Below are 21,865 nucleotides of genomic sequence, written 5' to 3' on the forward strand. Positions count from 1 at the left end.
GCATACGGTATCACTATTATTGTTTTTTTCATCATAACAAACAGTCTGACAGAGCTGAAGTATTACGGTTACACAACTGTTCCTGGTCTCACTCTCCTCTCTGTCCAACCACCTCTCCTGTCTCCCCCATTTCTCCCCCCACAGTCCTGCTGCTGCTCCAGCTTTCTCCCCCGTTAAAGGGACTTGTTTTTTCTCTCCACGGTCGCTAAGTGTTTGCTCATTGTGGGAACTGTTTTTTCTAGAATATTACAAAGTCTCCACCAAATGACTTGACAAGTATGTTGTGATTTGTTCTGAAAAGTTTCTGCCGCTGAAAACTCCGCAACTATCAAGGTTTCGCACTCATGTCTTCAGAACATTTTACGACCAGAATGTGGCCAAAGTCTTCAGCACACACACACACACACCTGACTGAGTAAACGCTAACAAGGAAGTGCTATATAAAGGAGAGAACATTGACAGCATAAAAACAGTACCACCATGCTGTGTGTGTGTGTGTGTGTGTGTGTGTGTGTGTGTGTGTGTGTGTGTGTGTGTGTGTGTGTGTGTGTGTGTGTGTGTGTGTCCTTTCCCCCACCGGGCCCTTTCAATGAGTTCACCCCGAGTTTAATGAGAAAGGCAGAAGTTCTGTTTTTCTTCCCCCTTCTCTGCACGTCACTTCGTCTTTTAGAGAAGTTTCCTGTCCAGAACATTCTCCAGCAGCAGGTGGGGGGATAAAGGCCAAAAAAAAAAAAAAAGAGAGAGGGATAAATAGGGATGAAGAGCAGTGGCGGCGACAGCAGCGGCAGTGAAGGGAACAGTTTGTACCGGTTTGTAAGCCAACCAGACGCAGACAGGTTCCTGCAGCCAGCTTTCATCACGTCAGCCTCTTTTTCATCTGCTCTCTTCTCATTTACATCACTTTATTTTCCCAGTCCCCATCCTCAGCTCTGGATAATCACCAACATGTTACCCCTTTTCTCTGCTGCATTTTTTCCCCTCCCTCTTCCCATTTTTCGCTGGCCTCCTCTAACAGTACCTCCGCAGTTGAAATGCACGGCGTGTCCGACACGAACCGGCCGCCATTAACTGTCACCACGGCAACCCAACAACAGAATTGACGCAGGGAGGAAAAGAAAGGAAGCGAGAAAGACAGGCAAAGTAAGAAAGGACGTCTTTGTTTCGTTTTTCGAGGCTCGACATTAACGGTGCGATTAAGTGGTTGGAAACCGCCTGAAACAACAAAAACAGAGCGTGGTGGAGGGAGGGAAGTGGAGGATGAGGTCAGACTGTTTCACTGTCCCACTCGCTCCAGAACAGAAAAGTCTTTTCAAAGACAAGATAACTGTGTCTAATTGGCTCATGATGAGATAAATCACACAGGGGAAGTAGTGATGCTGCATTTAGGGGAGTTTGTTGCTTTATGTTTTCTGAGACATTTTTATTTTTAGTAATATTTACAGACAGCACAGCTGTTTCTGACACATACACACAAGTACTGACACATTACAGGGGGTTGGTTAGTTAGTCCGTACAGAGAAACATAACATTATTTTATCTTGTGCAACAAGTTGCCAATGTGAATCTATAAACCCTTTATGAACCATGTACGTCAACATAGGGTCCAAAAGTCCCACTTTTCATGCCTCCTCCAAAACGGGAACAGCGAAGTTTTTCCAACGAGTGGATCCTAAGATGCAACCACGTCACATATTAGTGTTCTGGGCTGAAAATGTTCTACATCTTTATTTTGGTGGGAATTAAGATAAGTCATCAGTCCAGAGAACACAAAAGTTCCAAGTCCCAGCCACCCAAAAAGAGAAAGCTCCAATCCGGTCAAAGATCAAGTCCTCGTCGTCACATTGTCCCAAACTGTGGAGAAACAGAAAAGCAACAGTTTCCCAGTCACTGCAACAAGCTGAGAGAGCAGCTTGTTGCAGTGAAGCCTGTAGGCCGAGCTCCTTTTGGCAAATCCATACGGTTTCTGTTTCTACGACCGCACTGTGGCTTCGTACACCAATTATGGGTTTCGCCATACAAACACTCACTCTCCCTCTTTCTTAAACACACACACACACACACATACACACACACAGGGTGGCCCGACAACAGTTGCATAAAATACCATCATAATGTGGTTTTCTCATAGTTGTGAGCTAATTCAGAGCAAATGGATCGACTGTCTCAAATAATTAATCCAGTCCAAAGATGGAAGAAATGAGAAAATGTGCTTAGTTCTCATTTTCTTCGTCGTCTCTCTTATTTAAAAGGATAAAAATGTTCAGTCCACGTTTGGAATAAAGATGTTAAATATCTCCCAAGTTGTCATAGATAACATCAGGTGATCTCTGCGGTGCCTGCTGGTTCTGGCTACACCAGGAGCTCACAGGCGTCTCTTTCGACACTTCGCTGAACAGCTCATTCCCTCCTCCTCCTCCCCAAATGTTGTTGTTGTTCATATTACCGCCATGTTTCCCAGGGGGCAGTGGCACTGGCTCCTTCCGACCGAACACGTCCCTTCCAGGTTTGGGAGCAGTGACCGGTTTTCGCCCCCTTAAAGCTGCAGAAGGAGGCGCTGTGCCACGGCTCGGGCCCAGTTGCGGCGGAGAGTGTCCTGATGGGGCTGCCACCACTTCCTGTCTTTTCTGGCTGTAAGGCTCCAAACGGGCCTCGCTGTAGATACTCATCTCTAAACTAGCGGGTGCACTTCCTTTGGCGCAGCCCTCTGGTTCGTCGTATATGTGCTCCGAGGGAGGAGCGGGAGGTGACGCAGCGCCCTCCGCTTGGCCTCCAGGGGGTCGCCTGTTACTGTTCACCCCTCTTCCCACGCCTCTTCCTCCCCCTGCCGCCCCGTTCAGATTCAGAGCACTTGTTTTCTGGAGTAACTCCAGGCTGATCTGGTCGTACACATGTGAGTACAGGTCAGGATGCTTTCTGTGGTGATGATCCCCTTGGGTGCCACCTGCCGAGGCCTCATCTCCCACAGGTCGGAGTCGTGGGCTGGGCACTGGAGGGGTGGATGAGTTGCTGGTCTGGTTCTGCCCCTTGATGCTGTCCACCGGGTCCGAGTAGAGGCACTCAGAACTGTACAGAGGCAGACGGACCGAGTCAGCTGGCTCAGAATAAAGTCCAGCATGTTCATCAGCTGAGGAAAGACCTTTTCCTGTCGCGTGCCCTCTAAGAGTCCGTGGAGGGGCCCCTTCTCCTCCCAAAACCCCTGACATGGCTGGTGGTTCTGGTAAACTCCTGCCTTTAAGTCCTGCTGCTGCTGCTGCTGCTGCTGCTGCTCCACCTCCCTGCCCTCTTCCGGCTCCGCTTCCTCCTCCGTCTCCCACCTCTCTCTTCCCCAGCACGCCGTCAGCAGACCCCGGCTTGCTGCCACCCGAATCGCCGTCTGCCTCACGACTGCTGCAGCTGCTGCTGTCGCCGCTTCCCGTCACGCTGGCAGCATTGCGTATGTGCTGCAGCGTCGAGGGGCAGTCTGGGTCGAAGTTCAAGGGGCAGCTGAGGTGGGGATCCTCTGTCAGAGCCTTTTGCGACTGGATGGCCTGGTTCACCAGCGTGAAGATCTCGTTGCCTTGCTTGGTTTCGAAGGTGAAGTTGCCTGGGCCCGAGTCGCAGCGCCGACCCGCCTCGAATGAAAACATCACCTATGGAGTTAGGGACAAATTACAGAGTTGAATGTGTGTCCAAGTTCATGTGACTGAATAAATGTCTACAGAGGAGTTTGAAATGCCGAAACAACCACAGCCTAAATAGCTTAATATCTCTGACATCAAAACTCTGACCACATGCGCGCATACAGTTACTTAAAGTGTCTTGTGCACTTCCTAATAACCAATCGTCACAGCCTGGGACTAAATTTAACGCAACAAGCTTCCTCAGCCTGTTGTCAGGTGTTGTCAGAGATCGATCATTTCTCATCAGTACCCACCCGGTCTCTCCCGTATCTCCTCAGCAGCTTGTAGGGCCACACCAGGACATTCCTCTTGGTCATCGGCTCTTTCAAGATCAAGACGTCGGTTTCGGCTTTCAGCCAGTAGCTCCCCACCAGGCCACTGCGCTCCGACGCCTCGGTTCGCTGAGTGCTCACCCAGAACTCGTTCACTGCGAGGAGAGGATGGGGGATATGTATAACTTATATGTTGATAACGTTTTTCTTGAAATCTTTAATGATGTTAGCCTTTTTTTTATCCTCACCTTCCTCTCTGGAGTAGTAGATAAGGTTTTCAGACATCTCCATGTTCTGGGGTCCTCCATTAGAGTCGGCGACCGTACTGCCGCTGCTTCCGCTGCCTCCCTGTGGACCAAACACAGAAGCTGCTGTCAGGCATGAACTGAACCCCGGACATTCTGCGGAGGGGCTGTGTGTGAGAGCGCAAATGTGAGGGGAGTTTCTCCTGCCCCCGAATGAGCTCGTGTGAGAAAACAGCAGGAGATTCTCCGGAGGATTAACCGCAAGTAAGTAGTCGTGTTGATGACGTTTCTCACATGCAACAGACGCGCGGTGCTATACACTGCACCACTACCCTGAACCCTTTAGTCTTCACATAACATGCAGGAGTTTGCTCTTGAGATTATAGAGTGAAAGAAACTGGGAGCTTTTCAGTATCAACACTAAAAGGACAGAGAAAGAGTGATATAAGAGAAAGGGAAAGAGAATGAAGAGTTAGAGTTAGTGTGTGCAACAGTGAGTGAAGCGGATGGACTCTTCCTCCAGGAAACTCCCTCTGGTTTCCTTTCTGCAGATACAGTATGTTATGTTCATGTGTATGTGCGTGTTAGCTCACTCAATAGTTGTGGCCTGCGAGGACCCTCCAGGGCCTTGTGGGAACATTTGGCAGACTGACGCAAACATTGTTGAAAACTGAATTTAAAGCAGCAGTTCTTTCCGACCAAATTCAGAATATTGTGTTACTTTGTTTGAATTCACAAAATAAGACAATGAGAGCACAAAAAGAATTTCAACACAAGGAGGAAGCTTCGACTTAAAACCTCACACATCCACCCATGGCTTAGTCACACTGTTTAAAGCAAACACACAATGGTATCAGTCAACCTGCTTTGTATGAGACACACATCCACGTACCTGCAAGATAAAGGAGGAGGAAAAGAGTAGAGTTACCTGAAATGCGATGTCACACATGGTATTCATCCATTCCATGGCGGCGTTCTTCTCTGCGGAGAACACGTACGTCTTGTCGTTGGTTTCCACGCAGAAGGCCGCCATGTTCTCTTTGGGGCAGCTCTCCGTCAGCGCCGGCAGGATGGAGATGCACTCGGACAAGCGGATGATCTTCTTGTCCAGCTTCCTGGTTTTCTCATTGGACCCGCTTCCCGAGCCTCCGCTGGCCCCGCCCCCGCTGCCTGAGGCCGAGTCGTAGAACTCGAGGCGCGCGATGCCATTTTGGCTGGCGGGGTATAGGACCAACCAGTTCTTCTTCCATTTCTAAGGAGAAGAAGAGAGAAAGTTAATATTATTATTTTCATACCAACACAGCATCAAAACTTCTTGTGTAGTTATATCATAGTGATGAACTCAGACACTATTAGACAACTTTTTTATTCCATACTTAAAGGTTCAGTGTGTAGAATTTAGTGACATCTGATGTAAATATAAAGTATTTAAATATAAAGGGCCCATTCCAAGGGTAAAGAAAACAACAATTCTTACAATTGAGATGTTTACACACTAATGAAAACATCGCTAGGATTATTTTATATTCAATTTCTGCCAATAGAACCCTTTCACCTAAATCTTACACACCGGACCTTTAACCTTATACATGTTGTGCAGGTTAACTATGCTGAAACCCTCATCTCTATTGAGCCTTTTAGCCCTTTTCAGCTCATTGTTTCGGTTTTAGAGCCTCATCATCATTATTTCAAATTGCAGTTGGCTAAGAAAAGCTCTGATAAATCAAGAAATATATACACAACACAAAAAAACAACATAACACTAAAGGAAAGAAAAACTGACAAAGCATCACATGTCTCCTTCAAACTAAAACTGAAAGTAGACAAACTGGGTAGAGGATGACAGGAAAACGAGGAGGTTGAAAGCAGAAACTGAAATTGTCTGTCTGAGAAAGGAAACATGTGGTTTGTTCAGGTAGCAATGAAGGAAAGGTCAAATGCAGAGTTGGCCACAATGTATTAAAGATGGATGAGTAGAGAAAAGAAAATGTTAACGTGCACAGAAGAATTGAGTCAAGTAAACTGTTTGAGTCTGCCGACTGGGGCCTTCATGTGGGAGGCGTGTGGTGATAAACCCACTGAAGCTTGACTCAGATCTATTCCACACACCGTTGTTTCCCCTGCATTCAATCACCAGCAGCGAATCACGGTTAAGAGCATTAGTCATCACTGCTCAGAGAGAAAAGAACCATTCACCCTCCAAACAATCAAAACAGGTCCTGCTCTGGTTTTTTACTATTTGATCCAAATAGTTAAAGCTGGTGACAATCTGGACCAAAGAGCAGAAATAACCACATAATGACACTGCTCTGTGCAATTACAAGGATATTATATTCACTTTGTTAAAATCAAATCCACCTCATACTGTTAGTTTGGGATGTTGAGCGCATTTCAAGCTTTTATTTTTATGCTCTTCTGCATATCTGCTTGTTTTTCTTGTTCGTTTACTTACCTCTGAAAAATTTGATACTTTTCCTTTTATTTATTGACATCTACTTGATTTTATTTAAATTTACTTTATCTAATTTCCTTTCTCACTTCATGTTTTCGATAACACTGCCATTATTGCTGAGCATATGTGTGGCTCGAGATTGTGTGAATGAAAAACCATTTTAGTAAATACACCCGCTTCAATAAATATCAGACTATAACTGCTGGTATGACTTTTTTTCCTTCATTTCATGAGGTTAGATAACATATATATATTTTACACCACTTCCAACTAAAGAATAACCTGACACAGCCCTGATCCGAGGTCCCTAACAGGTTAAAAACATGACATGACTGGTTTCAAACGAGGTGACGGGGGCCTCGTTTCTCCCCGAGGACAACAGCGAGGAGGAAGAGCCAACAATGATCTCTTCCTCCCTGGGGAACAAACAGGGACACGACCAACATGATACACAATACTGAGCAATAAGACGCACAGCGAAGGTGTTTTAGACTCCGGATGTTCAGTGTCAACAGTGGACATGGTGGCACAATGTGAGATTATGCGCGATCACTACAGAAAGTAGTTCACATATGGAGAAACTGCACTAGAAAACAGAAATGAAATGATTTGGGAAGTCCCCATCATCCCTTGTACCCTCTAGATGTGTGTGTGTGTGTGTGTGTGTGTGTGTGTGTGTGTGTGTGTGTGTGTGTGTGTGTGTGTGTGTGTGTGTGTGTTTCCCCCTACATTCAATGAGCTGAGCTTGTGACAGGAAGGTCAGCATTTTGAGAATCATTCAGCCAGCAGGGAAAATCCAGCGAACGAAGAAGAAACACGACAACTACAGGTCCTGAAATGATCCCTGCTCAGTGAGCTTTTATTTTTTTTACAGCTTGAACAAAAGAACATCAAGCGATACATCTGAAAATCAACATGACCTTCAAGCAGCTCACAGATCCGTGTGTATCCAGTGTAACAGCAACTAACTACAGCCCGACAGATATTGATGACATTTATATACTGTAGATATTTGTTGCCTGTTGGTATAGAAACCAACTGATTTATTAGTTGGCCAGTAAAATATCAACCTTTCACAGAAATATCAGAACAAGCCTTTTATGTTTGCTGATATGAAAACTTTTATTTTAGAGAATAAACAATGCAGAGAAGATGTGCATCCATGTTTACGTTGTGTTTTTTCTATTTACGTTCTATATATTTGGTTGTATTTGTGTTTTCATTTATTTATTTTAAAGCTTAGGGTTAAACTGTAAAACATCAAGACTCGGTTGTTCCTGTACCTTCTATCCCAACTGAAAACTTTTATTCTGAAATAATCTGGAATACAGTGTTGGCCCGAGGTCCCAAACTAGGTTCTCTAACAGTGATACTTCAAATTAAAATATATATATATATATATAAATAAACACACACTCACATTTATGCCGACATATTGATACTGGATATTAATGTTGCATATTAGCCCAGATATACTGTTCACCAGCTAAACTGGATGCCGCTGTATAGTCGTCATGTTCTTACTGCAAACATTGCCAATGGTGGACATAGTATTCAGATCTTTTACTTAAGGAATCAATAGAGGAAAATGGGAATAAAGTGCTGTTGCCTGATATGTGAAATAAATTTGCTTAGTTCTGGGTTTTGTTTGTTAAATCTTCATTTGAAAAGCTGTTTAAAAAAAGCTGTTAGCTGTTAAAAAAGTGTAACAGAAGTGGAAACATTACGTAAAAATACTCACAGCACGGAAACAGGAGGCGTGTGAGTCAGTTTAAAGGTCTAATTGTGGTATTTGATAGATGCTCCTGATATAACAGCAGCAACACGCCCCATACGCTGCACATTCTAATAGTTAACCCTCATCTCTTAATAAGCTGTAAAGGCCTCGTCATGTGAAAACCAGCTTCATCGGTTTCTACATCTCAAACACAACAACTGCCAGAAAGGACAGGAAACGCGTGGGATTTTCATTTTCTCTGGGATTCGCTTCCTTCTTCTGCACCCAGGTGTGTCTCACTTTGTGTGTGTGTGTGTGTGTGCGTGCGTGCGTGCGTATCTGTTTGTATTGTTTTAAATATTCCCTTGGTCCGTTCTAGACCATCTGTTGCAGCACTCACTTCCTGCATGTGAAACTGCTGTTCCATATAAGGCAACAGGCCGTTATCATCCACAAATACACAGAGTGGAAATTATGCAAAAGAGAGATGACAGACGGAGGGAGGGAGACTTCCTCACTGATGACCTGCCTGTTCACCAGAACACAACAGAATTAGATCGGATACAAGTGCATGTGTGTGTGTGTGTGTGCTTCACTCCCGAAAACAACACACTGGCTTCAGTGTCACGGTGACACACTCACATTTCCAAATAGAAATTATTAAAGAAAGCAAAAGCTTCAAGAACTACAAGAGGCTCTTAACAGTTTTTCTTTTTAAGCAGCTTTTTGCGACGGATTTTCCGTTCTTCCTCTCTTCTGTCATGTAGAAAGAAGCCTTGCTTTGTTAAATCTAAAATAACCGCCCGTGGGTGTCGCCAAGATGGCTGCCGAGTGGCGAGCCTTTTAGTCCATCTTGCATAATTCTTTCAGCGTAGGTTTGAAACATTCTTTCAGTTTGTAATCGACAAAAAAAACACGCAAGTAAGTCACTGAGCAGTTTGGAAAGAAAGGAAGAATAAAAATCATCCTTTCATGGACGTCAACAAACATTCGTTTCCATCAATATGTTGTTGTTTTTTGAAACGTCTTCACCTCAGGCAGGCCCTGTTTGTTCTTCCTGTCTTTCAACAACGAAGGGGACATGGTGACAGTTTTGGTTTTTCTTGTGAAATGGTTTTTCTTTTTCTCCTATGACGATGAGGAGACTGATCCTGTTGGTTCTTCGGTGTGCGCTCGGCGTGTTCATTTGTTTATGAATTTACATCACATTTCATTTTGCATGTCCAAACCACTGTGTTATTTTGAGAAACTTGTAGATACTATGTCACGTATTTCAGAATAAGATTAAAAGATTAAAACTAGGGAAGGTCACATATTTCTTTCATTATGAGCAACAATTTGCAAATGTAAATAAAGTGATCCGAGAGGAATCTAGGCTCTGAGACTTTGACTAATCACAGAGCAGTTCAGAGACAGAGGGCACTCCTATTGGCTGCACGCCTCTTCGGTAAAAAGCCGGCCATGAATCAACGGTGGAAAAATCCTACAGGAAAGGTCACTATTCCAGCTTTGGTAACAACTGCCAGAAGCAATCAAAAATAGGTAGAGAGCGTATTATCGAAAAATAAAAGAGAGACAATAAAAGCAATAAAAAAGTTCCCGGGTCACGTGTGCACCAATGAAGCCCGTGCATCTACATTTTCTAGCGATCCCACCTACTGTAGCTTTAAATAATTCAAATTTTTGCTTTGATTTGGATTCATGTCTGCAGACAAAAGCACTCAAAGCTGTGGCTGTACATGACACACGAAGAGTCACCACTGTCTGACACTAACTGCATGTAATGGAAGAAGTGTGAGATGAAGCCGTGGCGCAACACTGCAACGTTTCTCATGAAAAAAACTCTATTTGATCATCCTGAAAACAATGTTAGTACAATATTATCATTTCATTTATGATGAAAATGTGGTTTTTGAAGTGGAAATCAGGTTTGATTATAATCACAGGAAACGATAAGCAGTGTGGGAAACTGAATGCAATCTAAGCGATAATCAACCCTATTGAAATTGTGCAATGACTGACTCAGAGGAGAAGGACCAACCCTGCAGGGAGATCAAAAAGATTCTCTTGTGAAAACATAAACTGAGTCATAGCCCGATTGTCCAACAAAAGCCAAAAATCTGCCTTTTGTCGGTTACAGCGTCCATTCAACAGTTAATATCTTTGTCTTTGTTTAACGCGTGAATTCAGGCCACAGATCTCTACACTGAGGTATCGGGGTTATTGTTTGCCGATATCCGCTGATATAAAGACTTTTATATTTACAGAGTCAACATTGCGGAAAAGATGTGTATTTATGTTTTTCCCTTGAAGGAATTATAGTATAGATGATGGATGTATGTTTGGTTGTATTTCTGTTTTCTGTCTATTTATAGTTTTTCCATAATTAAGCATGTGTGTGGTATAACTGTAAAATATCAGGACTCAGTTACACTTCTTTATCAGAAGGGTTTCACAATGACATCTTGAAAACAATTGCCAATTTTGTCATTATTGTTGGATCGAGACAATTTTAAATATATATACTCAAAGCTGTATATATATATATATATATATATATATATATATATATATATATATATATATATATATATATATATATATCAGCTGAAATATCTGTATCTGCAATTTTGACTCCCTCATATCGACATTGGCCCGGTCCGTCTCTAAAACAGATCACCTATTAATTCAACTACAAGAGGATCACAGTGATAGAGGAGGACGTCTTGTGCTGAGTTACATTAACTCATATGGAATCACATGAGGTGATAAAAGCCTATGAAATGTGGCAGTGGAAAGAAAACTACACCGGTAAAAGAGAACTCTGTAATTCTTGTTTCTGCACAAGCTTAATCAGTCCTTCCCATGCATGACCAAATAAAAAAACCACACCACTCAACCTTAAAATACATCTGCTGCAGAGAGTATACGGACAATTACACATTTTCCTTCGTCAGCTTGCTTCTTACTACAAAAGAGGGGGTGTTACTTTTCTTAAAAAAGTATGATTAAGTGTCTGATGACACCCAGTCCTATTAATCCATGCGCGAATTATTACTTCAGACATGAAACTCTGACGTGTGAATGTAGCCGCCTCAGGGTGTGTAATACCACTTTATCCTGGCACACCCAGTCTGTTCAAGTGACGGCGAGGCCCGAGCTGTTGTCTGTAGTGCTGCTGCGGAGCCATTCACATCAGCATGAGGCCAAAAGCTTTTTTTGGCTGCAGGTAAACTAGAAACGGCAGCACAGTGGATGTGAAGCCGTGTGGCGGACAAGCAGATGCACACACAGACGGAAACTTTCCCAGCACTAAATCTCACATCGCTCTGATGCACACGTTTCAGCCACGACATGAAATCAAATGTCAGCTACTACAAATGTGGAAAAACTAGAATTACATCAGCAGTAAATGTAGGAGTCTTATCCTACAGTATATTCTCTGTACAAACGACCGTATTGTGTTCATGTACATCTCAGCTGGACTTCACAGAGCAGCCCAGCCCGTTCACCTTGTTCACATGTGCTTCTGATTGGCCGACACCCTCGTGCTTAGGATGGTATGAATACCTTTGTGTGTGTCACAGTTCAGAAGACGCAGCAAATATGTTCCTGTATGTGAGAGGAGTCTGAGACACAGAGATTGAACATGCTTCTCATTTTTCACATCTCAAAGTTTCAGTTCAACTATTTTTGTACGGGAAGTTGAGTTTACTCGTCACCAGGAGCTCTGATGGTGAAACAACAACCCAGATGACATCATCAGGGTTATCCGTCAGAAAGTGTGTGCTCAACGTTTTGAGTTTGGTAGAAGTGGACGTCAGGATGTCTCGGCCTCCGCTGCATCGAGTTTAATCTCATGTTTTAATCTAATTCCGAGTTTGAATCATAGAATAACAAATATTGACTATTGAAAATATTAGTGCACCAAGTGAAATTAACAAGTGCAGATACTAAGGATGGAACTAGTTGGTAGCTGTTGTTGTTTGCGTGCGTCCCAGTGGCCTGAAGGTCTTAGACCTCTCTCCTCTCTCCTCATTTCCTGTCAGCGCTCTGTAAGATATCAGCAAATTAAGGCATAAATGACCCAAAAAAAACTTTTTAAAAATGACAATCATGCAAGGTTTTTTTTCCAATAATCCATAAATGTCATCTTTCAAATTCTTACTTTATCTTAACCAACAAAAAGAAGAAAAGGAAAGGTGCCGTTTATACTGATAGAGACGCAGCATATTTGTACATAGAGACATCCTGTGCCTCTTTAATAGATTATTTAAAACAACAGACTTTTCATTAGAGACCTATCAGTATGGATTTTGGGGAGCGGAGGCAAGAACGGAGCGACGCCTGATCTAGTTCAGGCAGCCAGCTCGAGCTGCGCTGCTCCAATCATGTGACATACCTCATGTGACATACCTCACTCTCCACAATCGTCTATAATACACACCCAGGCGAGCTATTTAAGCAGAGAAAGATGTCCCATCACTCCCTTTGCTTGCCCCCCCGCTGCTGCGTTAGAACTGCTGCCAGTTGCTTCAGCCCCTCCACCAGCCCAGCATCCACCTGTAGGCTCCGACGGGGGGGGGTTTACAAGTATATGCTCATCACTCCCATCACATCTATGTAATCATATCTGGGGGAGTGATTAAGTCGGAGCCTAGACGCCAAACTGTTGTTCTACTGTTGAATAAACACTTGAACGCGAGTTGTCTGACTGAACTGATGTTAATGACTAAAACATTTCGGATACAGATGTAAAGGCCGATTTGAACATATTAAAAAAATAAGCAGTGATTCCCAAGATGTCATTATCAAACTCCTTTGACAAATAAATGTAATTGAGGCTTGATATTTGACAGCTAAGGCCATTTCTTGACATGACACGAGAGAGCAGTCAGAAAGAGAGTCCTTCCCTCTTGAGTCACATTTTCCGAGTGTGCACACAGGGCCGAGGCCTATATATGTGTGAGCGTGTACGTCCACGAGCGGCATTGCATAATTCACCATAGCGGCAGTTTCAACACTGATAGAACACTCAAGCTTCCTGTTCTGTTCACTTCTCCTCTCAGGCGGTTTTTTTTTTATCATTTGTAGAATTAGAAGTTTTCTCTTGCAAACACTTCAAGCTGTGTTTTTTTGCAGGGCTCTGAACATGTATTGTGGAGCGGTGATTTCAGGGCAGGAAACGGGGGCCAGAGTGTTGTGTTGGTACGCGTCATATGACCAGATGGAGAGAGACGGAGAGACAAAGACCCTCTTTACCAATCTGAAAGAGTAAAGTGAGTTCTTATCCGGCAGTGGAGCTCTGACACCAAAGGCAAGGTTGCTGTGAGGCCATGAACTGAGACAAACACTCAGATGCACCCACACACACACACGCACACAAGTGTTATCACTGTCCTTTCAGCAGTATGCAGTCCAAGCATGTGATCTATATGAAGGTGTGTTTGCAGAGGTGTGAACTTCCCAGTTGTACAAATCTCAATGGCTTGATTTTGAAAAGTGCATTAAAAGCTCACAAAAGCAACAACTATCCAACCTTCGTGTATTTTGACATTTAGTGACATTTACTACGGTGCACCAGGGTTTTACCAGCACATCAACACCCACACACACAGACAGATTAAAAAACAGATGCACGGTAGCTTCACTCCAAACCACCACATCAAAACCAGTCCAGATCAGATCAGTGACACTTCAGTAACTTCCTCTCTTTGCACAGTGACTGGGCTGTAATTGCACCAATGTGTGCTCAGCCTGTTTATTTACTGCCACGCCAAATGCTTCTTTACTGGTTTACAACTGGGATCAGCATGTTTTTGTGACCTCTGAACATTTCTAAGACTTAATGGGACACCTTGACTTCCTTGAATTAAATTAAAAAAATACTTAAAAGGGTTTGTAGTGTCTCTAAACTGCACCATATGAGTAATAATGATACATGATACTAATAATATTCCTACAGTGACATTAAGTATGTTTAAAATGTATTTCATCTTGTTTTTTAGCTTCCTGAAAGGAACTTCCTCATATTTAGCTGCTTTATTTATTGCTGGTCAGTGTCTAATCGTTTCAGTGTTATTTAACATCCTCAACACGCTAATTATAAGGGACATTATCTTAGAAATAAACTCTATTAATCAACAAATGAGCAAAAACAACAATGCCACAACAGAACCATCAAAATTTAAATTTTACCTTCCCAAACTTCTGGTGCTGCACATACAGTTGTCCCTCCTTGACGTGGGTGTCCATGCCCACTCCCACTCCAGAGGCTGCTCTCCCTCCAGAAACCACAGCTTGGACTTGAACTTGCTGCAGGACCAAACTTTTTGGGTGTCGGGTGGTTTTAATTCTCACTTCCCCCTTCTCTCACGTCCGCTCCCTCCAGCTGTTAGAGCGCAGGTTCAGCGTGGTCATGGTGGAACGTGGAGCGGATTCCTCACAGGGTCACGGTGGTCCACAGAGAAAAGTTTGAGGTGAGGTCTTCAATGTTGTCGCCGGGTCTCTCTCCCTCTCTCTCCCTCTCTCTCTCTCCCCCTCTCTCTCTCTCTCTCTCTGCTGCCTCTCTCTCTCCTCCTGCACGGCTGCACCGGAACATCAGCCTCCAGATGTTGCACTGAGGCATCCGCTTACAGCCTTCACAATAAAACAAATAGTAAATACTCTGCCAGGTGGAAAATAGCAACACTAACAATGTATTTTAAGCGCAAGACAATATGTAGGTAATTGTCCCACAGGGTCAAAAGAACTGAGCTGTGTGTCCTGATTTATCTGATCTCAAGTTTATTTGTGGTAACTTGATAGAGCACAAATGTATTTATTTAACAATCTGCAATTTGTAACTATTAGATAAACTGTAAAACGTATATTATTGTTATTATTATTATTTGTTGGTAACCTGAGAGATTTGGGGAAGTATTTATTAATATGTTCACACATCTTTGGGGTTTATAATGTATGTATGTATATAAACTATATACGAATATAATACAGCACAAAAACAAAGTGAATGCAAGAGATAAAGGATCAAATAAAGCGGTTGAAAACCATTTTATAAACATGCATTAAAGAAAAAATTTAAGATGTAAATGAATTATGTCGCTTAGTGCACACTTTTATTGTGAAAGGCTGACATCTGTTACTATAGGGACTATGCTAAACTTGACATACTCCTGCAGGAGGAGTGAGTGGCGCGTGCTGAGCTTCTCTTCCTCCTCCTCCTCACTCTTGTGTAACTTCAGCTCTGACTCACGCGCGCACACACACACACACACACACACACACACACACCAACTTTCTAACACAAATACATAAACCATGATGTAAAATAAACTGTATGCACTGAACCACAGGTGATGATTATATTATATATGATGATAATAAAGTGTTGTAGTTTACAGCAGGACTGTAAACCTCATAGAAACCTGCTGTGATTCCCTATACCTACAGTAAGTACTTTAACATATATGAACCACAGACATATGTCCGTTGCCAAAGACTGAAAGTTCTCTCTAAGCAGCCTGTGTTTGCAAGACCAGAACGACCTCCATATTAATGTGTTGCAGATGCCTCCTGCTGGCTCGCAGTGTCACCTAGTGTTGTTGTCCCTGTTTCAGGCCCATAAGCACGTGGTGTTTCATCTCGGTCAGTGTTGTTCTTGACAGTCAGAGGGGATTTTAGACCGTGAGTCAGGGCATTAAATGGGTTTTTAACTGGCCAGGGTTCCTCCAGTAGAGAACAAATGTCTGTACATGTCCTGTCGTTCACTTTTTGTCGAGGAAAGTACAAGTACTCAAGTACTGTGCATGAGGAGATTACACATTTGAGGTATGTGCACTTGGGTATTGACATTTTTGACTTCTCTGGTACATTTTATTGAACATCTACAGCTACTGGTTACTGTTACCCTTAAATTTTTATTTTCACAACATATAATAATCCAATGAAAGACAACACAGTGTTGTTTTAAAGTTTTAAACATTTTGGTTTGAGACTCCTTCCACTGAGGCATTAACAATCTAATATTTGCACATTCATATTATCGTTCATATTTTGAATCCAACTTGTTCATAATACGTCTTTGCTAAATATAAACAAGTAAATATAGATGTAGCAGCTCTTAACTATAACCATGCCAGAGAGTTGCGTAGTATTGCAGTATTTCATGTGATGCTGTAAATTAACCGGCTATAACAGGATATGAGTGGGTGGCAGAGGGCTGGTGATTATTCGCATGGTTTTATTTTAAATTTAAGTAGTGTTTTCTTTAGCTTTTGTAACATTGCTGGCTAAAATATGTTGTTTTCAAATAGTTGTTAAATTGCTTTTGATTTAAACATGCTTTGACCTTCTGGGTCTCGTCCTAACCCACTGGTATATAGTATAGTAAATAAAGTATAGTAAATTGTGTGTGTGTGTGTGTGTGTATATATATATATATGACTAAAATATAATGATATATGATTTTATATAATTGATTATACTAATTTTCACATAATTTACTGTATTTCTCTAATTTAGAACCACTGATAAAAAACACAGACGCTGATGCCATCTACTGGTCAATAATCTGCACTGCAGGTGTGAGTTCAGCTACATCCTCTCGCGATAGTTGCGCACTTGAACAGGACATAAACAGGAACCATTGACATGGCCTCCGTGTTCGGAGGAGTAGAGGGGTGAGACAGTCTTTAAATACTAAAAACCTTGATATTTGTTGAAGTTGTCAGTTAAAGTTAGTGTTTCCTGTTTCCTGTCATTGTTTTGTTCGCCTTTCCCGTGTAGAAAAGTAGCGCAGCCGCCTGTAGTGAACCACTTTCATTCTCCCCTCTGACTGAAGTCTCGTGATCACTTCCAGTTTAAATGCTGCTGTGTGTATTTGTGTGTTTTTGTGTGTATGCATTTAAAGAAAAATGACCATATATAAATATTCTTGAAGCTTTTTATGTACTTGATCTGAGTCTGTGCTCGCTCCTCTGTGAGTTCTCCCATTTTCCCTAATGGCTTCTTGTGTTGTGGTCTTGATGGACTGAAGTGTTTGTCTCACCACACCTGTCCCCTGTCCTCTGTCTCCAGTGGAGGGACCCACTCGAAGGCGGTTCTGGTGTCAGGAGATGGGAGGATCCTGGCAGAGACAGAGGGGCCGTCCACCAACCACTGGGTGAGCAGGGACAGGGACTTTATTTTAATACATTTTATTGTGTAAGCTACAAATTCTGAATACATACAGATTGGTGTGTGTGTGTGTGTGTGTGTGTGTGTGTGTGTGTGTGTGTGTGTGTGTGTGTGTGTGTGTGTGTGTGTGTGTGTACACACAGTTGGTGGGGCTGGACAAATGTATTGAAACCATCAACGACATGGTGCAGAGAGCCAAGGTGGAGGCCGGACTGGATCCAAACACGCCACTGGGCTCACTGGTCAGTCCCACTGATCTCATACTAACGCATGTACACTTTGACTGAGCTGTAATGAAAGGACCTTATACAGAAATGTGTGTGTGTGTGTCAGGGCATGTCTCTGAGTGGAGGGGAGCAGAAGGACGCCATCGACAAACTGATCGCTCTCATGAAGGAACGCTTCCCCGGTCTCAGCCAGAACTACTTCATCACCACTGACGCCATCGGAGCCATGGCAACCGCTAGCGATTGTGGTAAATAGCCATTTTAAAAGTTGGCTATATTTACACTGTATTAAATATGAATCTCTAATGTGGATTTTGATGTTCAACTATTTTTACCATGTCAAATTTCAGAACATTTTGCTGCTCAGGTGAAATCATGACCTGAACATGTTTTAACAATGCAAAGGTTGATACTTTACCCTCTTCAGGTGTGGCTCTATATAAGAGATAACATTTATACTGGATGTTCTTTAACTTTATGGCTCGGTGACATCTAGACGCCGTCGTTATCCTCATGTCCGCTCAGCTCAGTCTTTTTCTCTCTGTAGGAGGCGTAGTGCTGATATCAGGGACCGGCTCCAACTGCAAGTTAGTAAATCCCGATGGCTCGCAGATCGGCTGCGGAGGCTGGGGTCACATGATGGGAGATGAAGGATCGGGTAACCACGGCGACACGAGAAACATTAAAAACGGACAAACTGCATGTTTAAAATTGGAGAATGTCACGTTTAATTCACCTCTCTGTCTCTCAGCGTTCTGGATCGCTCATTCGGCGGTGAAGACGGTGTTCGATGCCCGAGACCACCTGGTCGCTCCTCCTCATGACATCACCCACGTCACAAAAGCCATGGAGGAATATTTCCAGGTCAGACCAAATCAGTCACTTCCCAGCTGCTGCTCTCTGCTGCATGGAAGAGCTGACCTTTAACCTTTAACCTTTAAACCGACTGGGGTGTTGTAGTAACTTGAACTGAATTCATCCCAGGTGTCAGATCTGATGGGCTTGCTGCCGCACCTCTACAGGAACTTCCAGAAGTCCCACTTTGCTGGTTTCTGCAAGAAGCTGGCTGAAGGTAGTTGGTGCCATCACTTCCTGCTCAGTAGAAAATAATAAGTTGGGTAAAATAAAAATGGTGTTTTGCGTTTAAGGTGCGGAGGCCGGGGACGCTCTGTGTCAGTACGTGTTCACTCAGGCCGGGAGAGTCCTGGGGAAACATGTGGAAGCCGTGTTGCCTGCAGCACAAGAGGTAACATCCTCACACACACACACACACACACACACAACAGCACAGAGGTGTGTTTTCACTCATTCGCCATAAACACTGACTCCACGTGTTTCACTACATCTTGGTCTCCTGACAGCCTCTGTTGAGCGGGGACCACGGCCTGCCCATCCTGTGCGTCGGTTCGGTGTGGAAGAGCTGGGAGCTTCTGAAGCCAGGTCAGTGTCCCTGGGGCCTCACGTCATCGCTGTGTCTCAATTCAGGGGCTGCAACAGCAGTAAGGGGAAGGACAAGCTGCTGACACAAATATTGGAAATCCTTCGTAGACCAGACTGTCTCATTTTAGTTTTGCCTTTGTGGGCCGCGTAGTGTCCTACTTGGTGCTAACCTACCATACTAGTTGTATAAAGATAAATCCACAACCAGATAAACACACACCAGGTTCATCAGCTGCCTCTTTCTTGGCTCATTTTAGCGGTTGCTGAGGGGCAGGACCTTAATTTGTCATTGACGTGATTCGATGCTACTCTCTGCTAAGGCATGAAAAGTTACGCTGTTGTCATGACGAACTCTCACTTCCTGTTTCTCTCTGACCAGGGTTCACAGAGGTCCTCGATAAACTCGCCTCATCTGACCACTTCAAGGGCCGTTTCCATGGATACAGCCTCCTGAGCTTGCGGCAGTCCTCGGCTCTCGGCGGCGCCAGTCTTGGAGCTCAGAGTTTAGGCGCCACGCTGACCATGGATCACGCTGCCAATGCCAACGTTTTCTACCGACACACCTTCAGCAGCAGCCAATGAGTACAGTGGAGGAAAATGTAACGCCCTGTTTGTAATGGTTAGCATAATTGCTAATAATGCTAGTAATAATTACGATAATGACTCTACCAATGTTGAAAATATCCCAGATTGTGCTGCTTCATTCCAAATCTTTGTACCTTTGTTTACATTTGACATGTATAATAAAAAACACCGTTTATTAGACGGAAAACAGATTCAGGGTTGTAAATCATCTCTGAAGATAATTCAAGTTTCATTCAAAAGAAATCAGCACTTTGTTCATTGTTGTGCAGGTTAATTCTGTACTTGTTTTTCACCACTAGATGGTGCTGTTTCCCTGCCTTTCTACTTGTTGGGCCCACACGTGCTGAGATATTGCTGAATGTGTCTTTATTCACAGCTCAATCATTTACAATTTTTTCTTATTGATCTTTCAGATTTATAATAAACATGATTCATTACTTTACAGGAGCCAGTGGATTTCATAACTTTGTGTCTAACCGAGGGGGAAAGGTGCAAAGCTGCTTTACAGGTTGTCTCAGTGTAAAAAGTTTGTCTTTTAAAAGCTTTACGCACGTTACATTGCTCCACAGGCTTGTCTGCTGGTTCACAGCGTCTCATGAGTCATGACTGAAATAATGCAGAGTGAGCAGCGGTAATAGAATAATTATCCACTGGATAAACAAAGTTTGATTAAAAACAGCACAGCACACAGTGTATGGCAGCTCAGTTCAGCTTCACTGCTGAGATTTCATCACCAAAGAGGAGCACATCTTTGTGTTGAATTGTGCGACTGGTTAGTATTTGTCCTTGTTTCTGTTATTCTAGCGGGTTTCCAATTGAAATGAGTTTTAATTTGACCACTACTCACACTGACTGTTTTCTCTCGTCTGCAGCCTCCAGGCTTTGTCACCAAACCCAAACTGCACTGACACTCAGCATTACTGCGACGTCAAACCAAACCCCAATCTCACCTCATGCATACCAACATTTTTTTTTAATTAATGACATTTCCTTCATTAAAACCTCTGCATGGCAATTTGATATCTTACATTTGTGACAGGATTAGATTTTTTTGTTCTTCTGTTGACTGTGATTTTCATGTAATCACATTTTTTAAACCAATATTTTAAATGCATTTCTTAAGCAACCATGCATTTGTTCTATCTGGCGTGATGATGTCTGAGGCCACAGTATCAGCTTGCAGGTGACAATGTTCTGCTGGATTCACCACATTTGCAGTCGAGTGTAAAAGCGACGGGATGAGATGTTCTTGATTAACCTTCACATTAAAACCTCTGGAAGCCCCCTCCCTAAAAATGGCAGACAGCAGGTATTTTTTATCAGGGATATCACCACTGCTCTCATCCACTTCCTCTTTTTCTGAAGGTCCTCCTATGACCTCTGCTCCTCTACCATAGACAGTACCTGCTCCTCTCCAGCACTGTGGACGAGGGGGACACAGCCCTGTGAAAGAAACCTCTACTGTTAGCTGTGATAATATAAACTCTTACGTTGCAGGAGGTCAATCTATCAATTAAAACATGAAAACCATGCTATCCCAGAATGATTGGACAGGAACATTAAGGTATCTTGCAGTCCTTCCTAAAGCCTCCAGAGTTCAACATAAGTGAAGACTGGGGTCAGACTCTCTGTCCTGACATTTGTCATTAAGGCCTCAGGCAGATCAGGTTCTGTGGTGAGGTAGCATGAAAAACACAAAGTACCCAAGTTTTCAAATGTCAGACGAGTAATCCTTAAATTGATCGTGTGTAGTCCGACATTGTGGCTCCATCCTGAATTCAAAACAACAACTTTAATAGACACTACATAGACTTAAGGAAAACGTAGATTGGAAATCAGGGTCAGTTGTAAAATGTGTACGGAGGAACACAAACATTTGAGTTCAATAGACCAAAGTACTCTTGTAACAGTAAAAATACTATATACACTTTACTACTTGAGTAAAAGTACATGGTAAATAAAAACTGGGTTTTAAATGTACTTAAGTATACAAAGTAAAAGTACGAGACAAGAGTAGCCCAATTCCTACCGTAGCAGTCAACTACATCATTATGGCTGTGAACATTTAACACATTGCACCTAATGAGGAAT

General features: G+C 43.0%; 2 protein-coding genes across 3 annotated transcripts in view; one reads left to right on the plus strand and one right to left on the minus strand.

The window, feature by feature from the left end:
• Positions 1-1,403: 1,403 nt before the first annotated feature.
• On the minus strand, positions 1,404-14,932 carry dok1b (docking protein 1b). Its single transcript, XM_034615601.1, has 5 exons — positions 14,544-14,932; positions 5,105-5,428; positions 4,180-4,279; positions 3,914-4,086; positions 1,404-3,629 (listed from the first exon to the last, which is right to left on the minus strand). Exons 1-5 carry the CDS (start codon positions 14,598-14,600, stop codon positions 2,286-2,288), a joined length of 1,998 nt encoding a protein of 665 aa, XP_034471492.1. The 5' UTR covers positions 14,601-14,932; the 3' UTR covers positions 1,404-2,285.
• A 2,023-nt stretch (positions 14,933-16,955) lies between these two features.
• Positions 16,956-21,865, plus strand: part of nagk (N-acetylglucosamine kinase) — a 30,991-nt gene continuing 26,081 nt past the window's right edge. Inside the window, exons 1-10 of one of the 2 annotated variants that reach the window (XM_034615608.1) lie at positions 16,956-17,026; positions 17,424-17,508; positions 17,666-17,764; positions 17,856-17,997; positions 18,297-18,407; positions 18,501-18,613; positions 18,734-18,821; positions 18,898-18,995; positions 19,111-19,189; positions 19,569-19,788. In XM_034615608.1, the coding sequence (XP_034471499.1) occupies positions 16,998-17,026; positions 17,424-17,508; positions 17,666-17,764; positions 17,856-17,997; positions 18,297-18,407; positions 18,501-18,613; positions 18,734-18,821; positions 18,898-18,995; positions 19,111-19,189; positions 19,569-19,771 (1,047 nt within the window). In that variant the 5' untranslated portion in view covers positions 16,956-16,997 and the 3' untranslated portion in view covers positions 19,772-19,788. Of the gene's footprint in view, positions 17,027-17,423; positions 17,509-17,665; positions 17,765-17,855; positions 17,998-18,296; positions 18,408-18,500; positions 18,614-18,733; positions 18,822-18,897; positions 18,996-19,110; positions 19,190-19,568; positions 20,197-21,865 lie in introns of those variants that run through there. The other variant, XM_034615607.1, reaches the window with a different exon arrangement.

The sequence above is a fragment of the Hippoglossus hippoglossus genome, chromosome 18, assembly GCF_009819705.1.
Source record: "Hippoglossus hippoglossus isolate fHipHip1 chromosome 18, fHipHip1.pri, whole genome shotgun sequence".
NCBI lineage: Eukaryota > Metazoa > Chordata > Actinopteri > Pleuronectiformes > Pleuronectidae > Hippoglossus > Hippoglossus hippoglossus.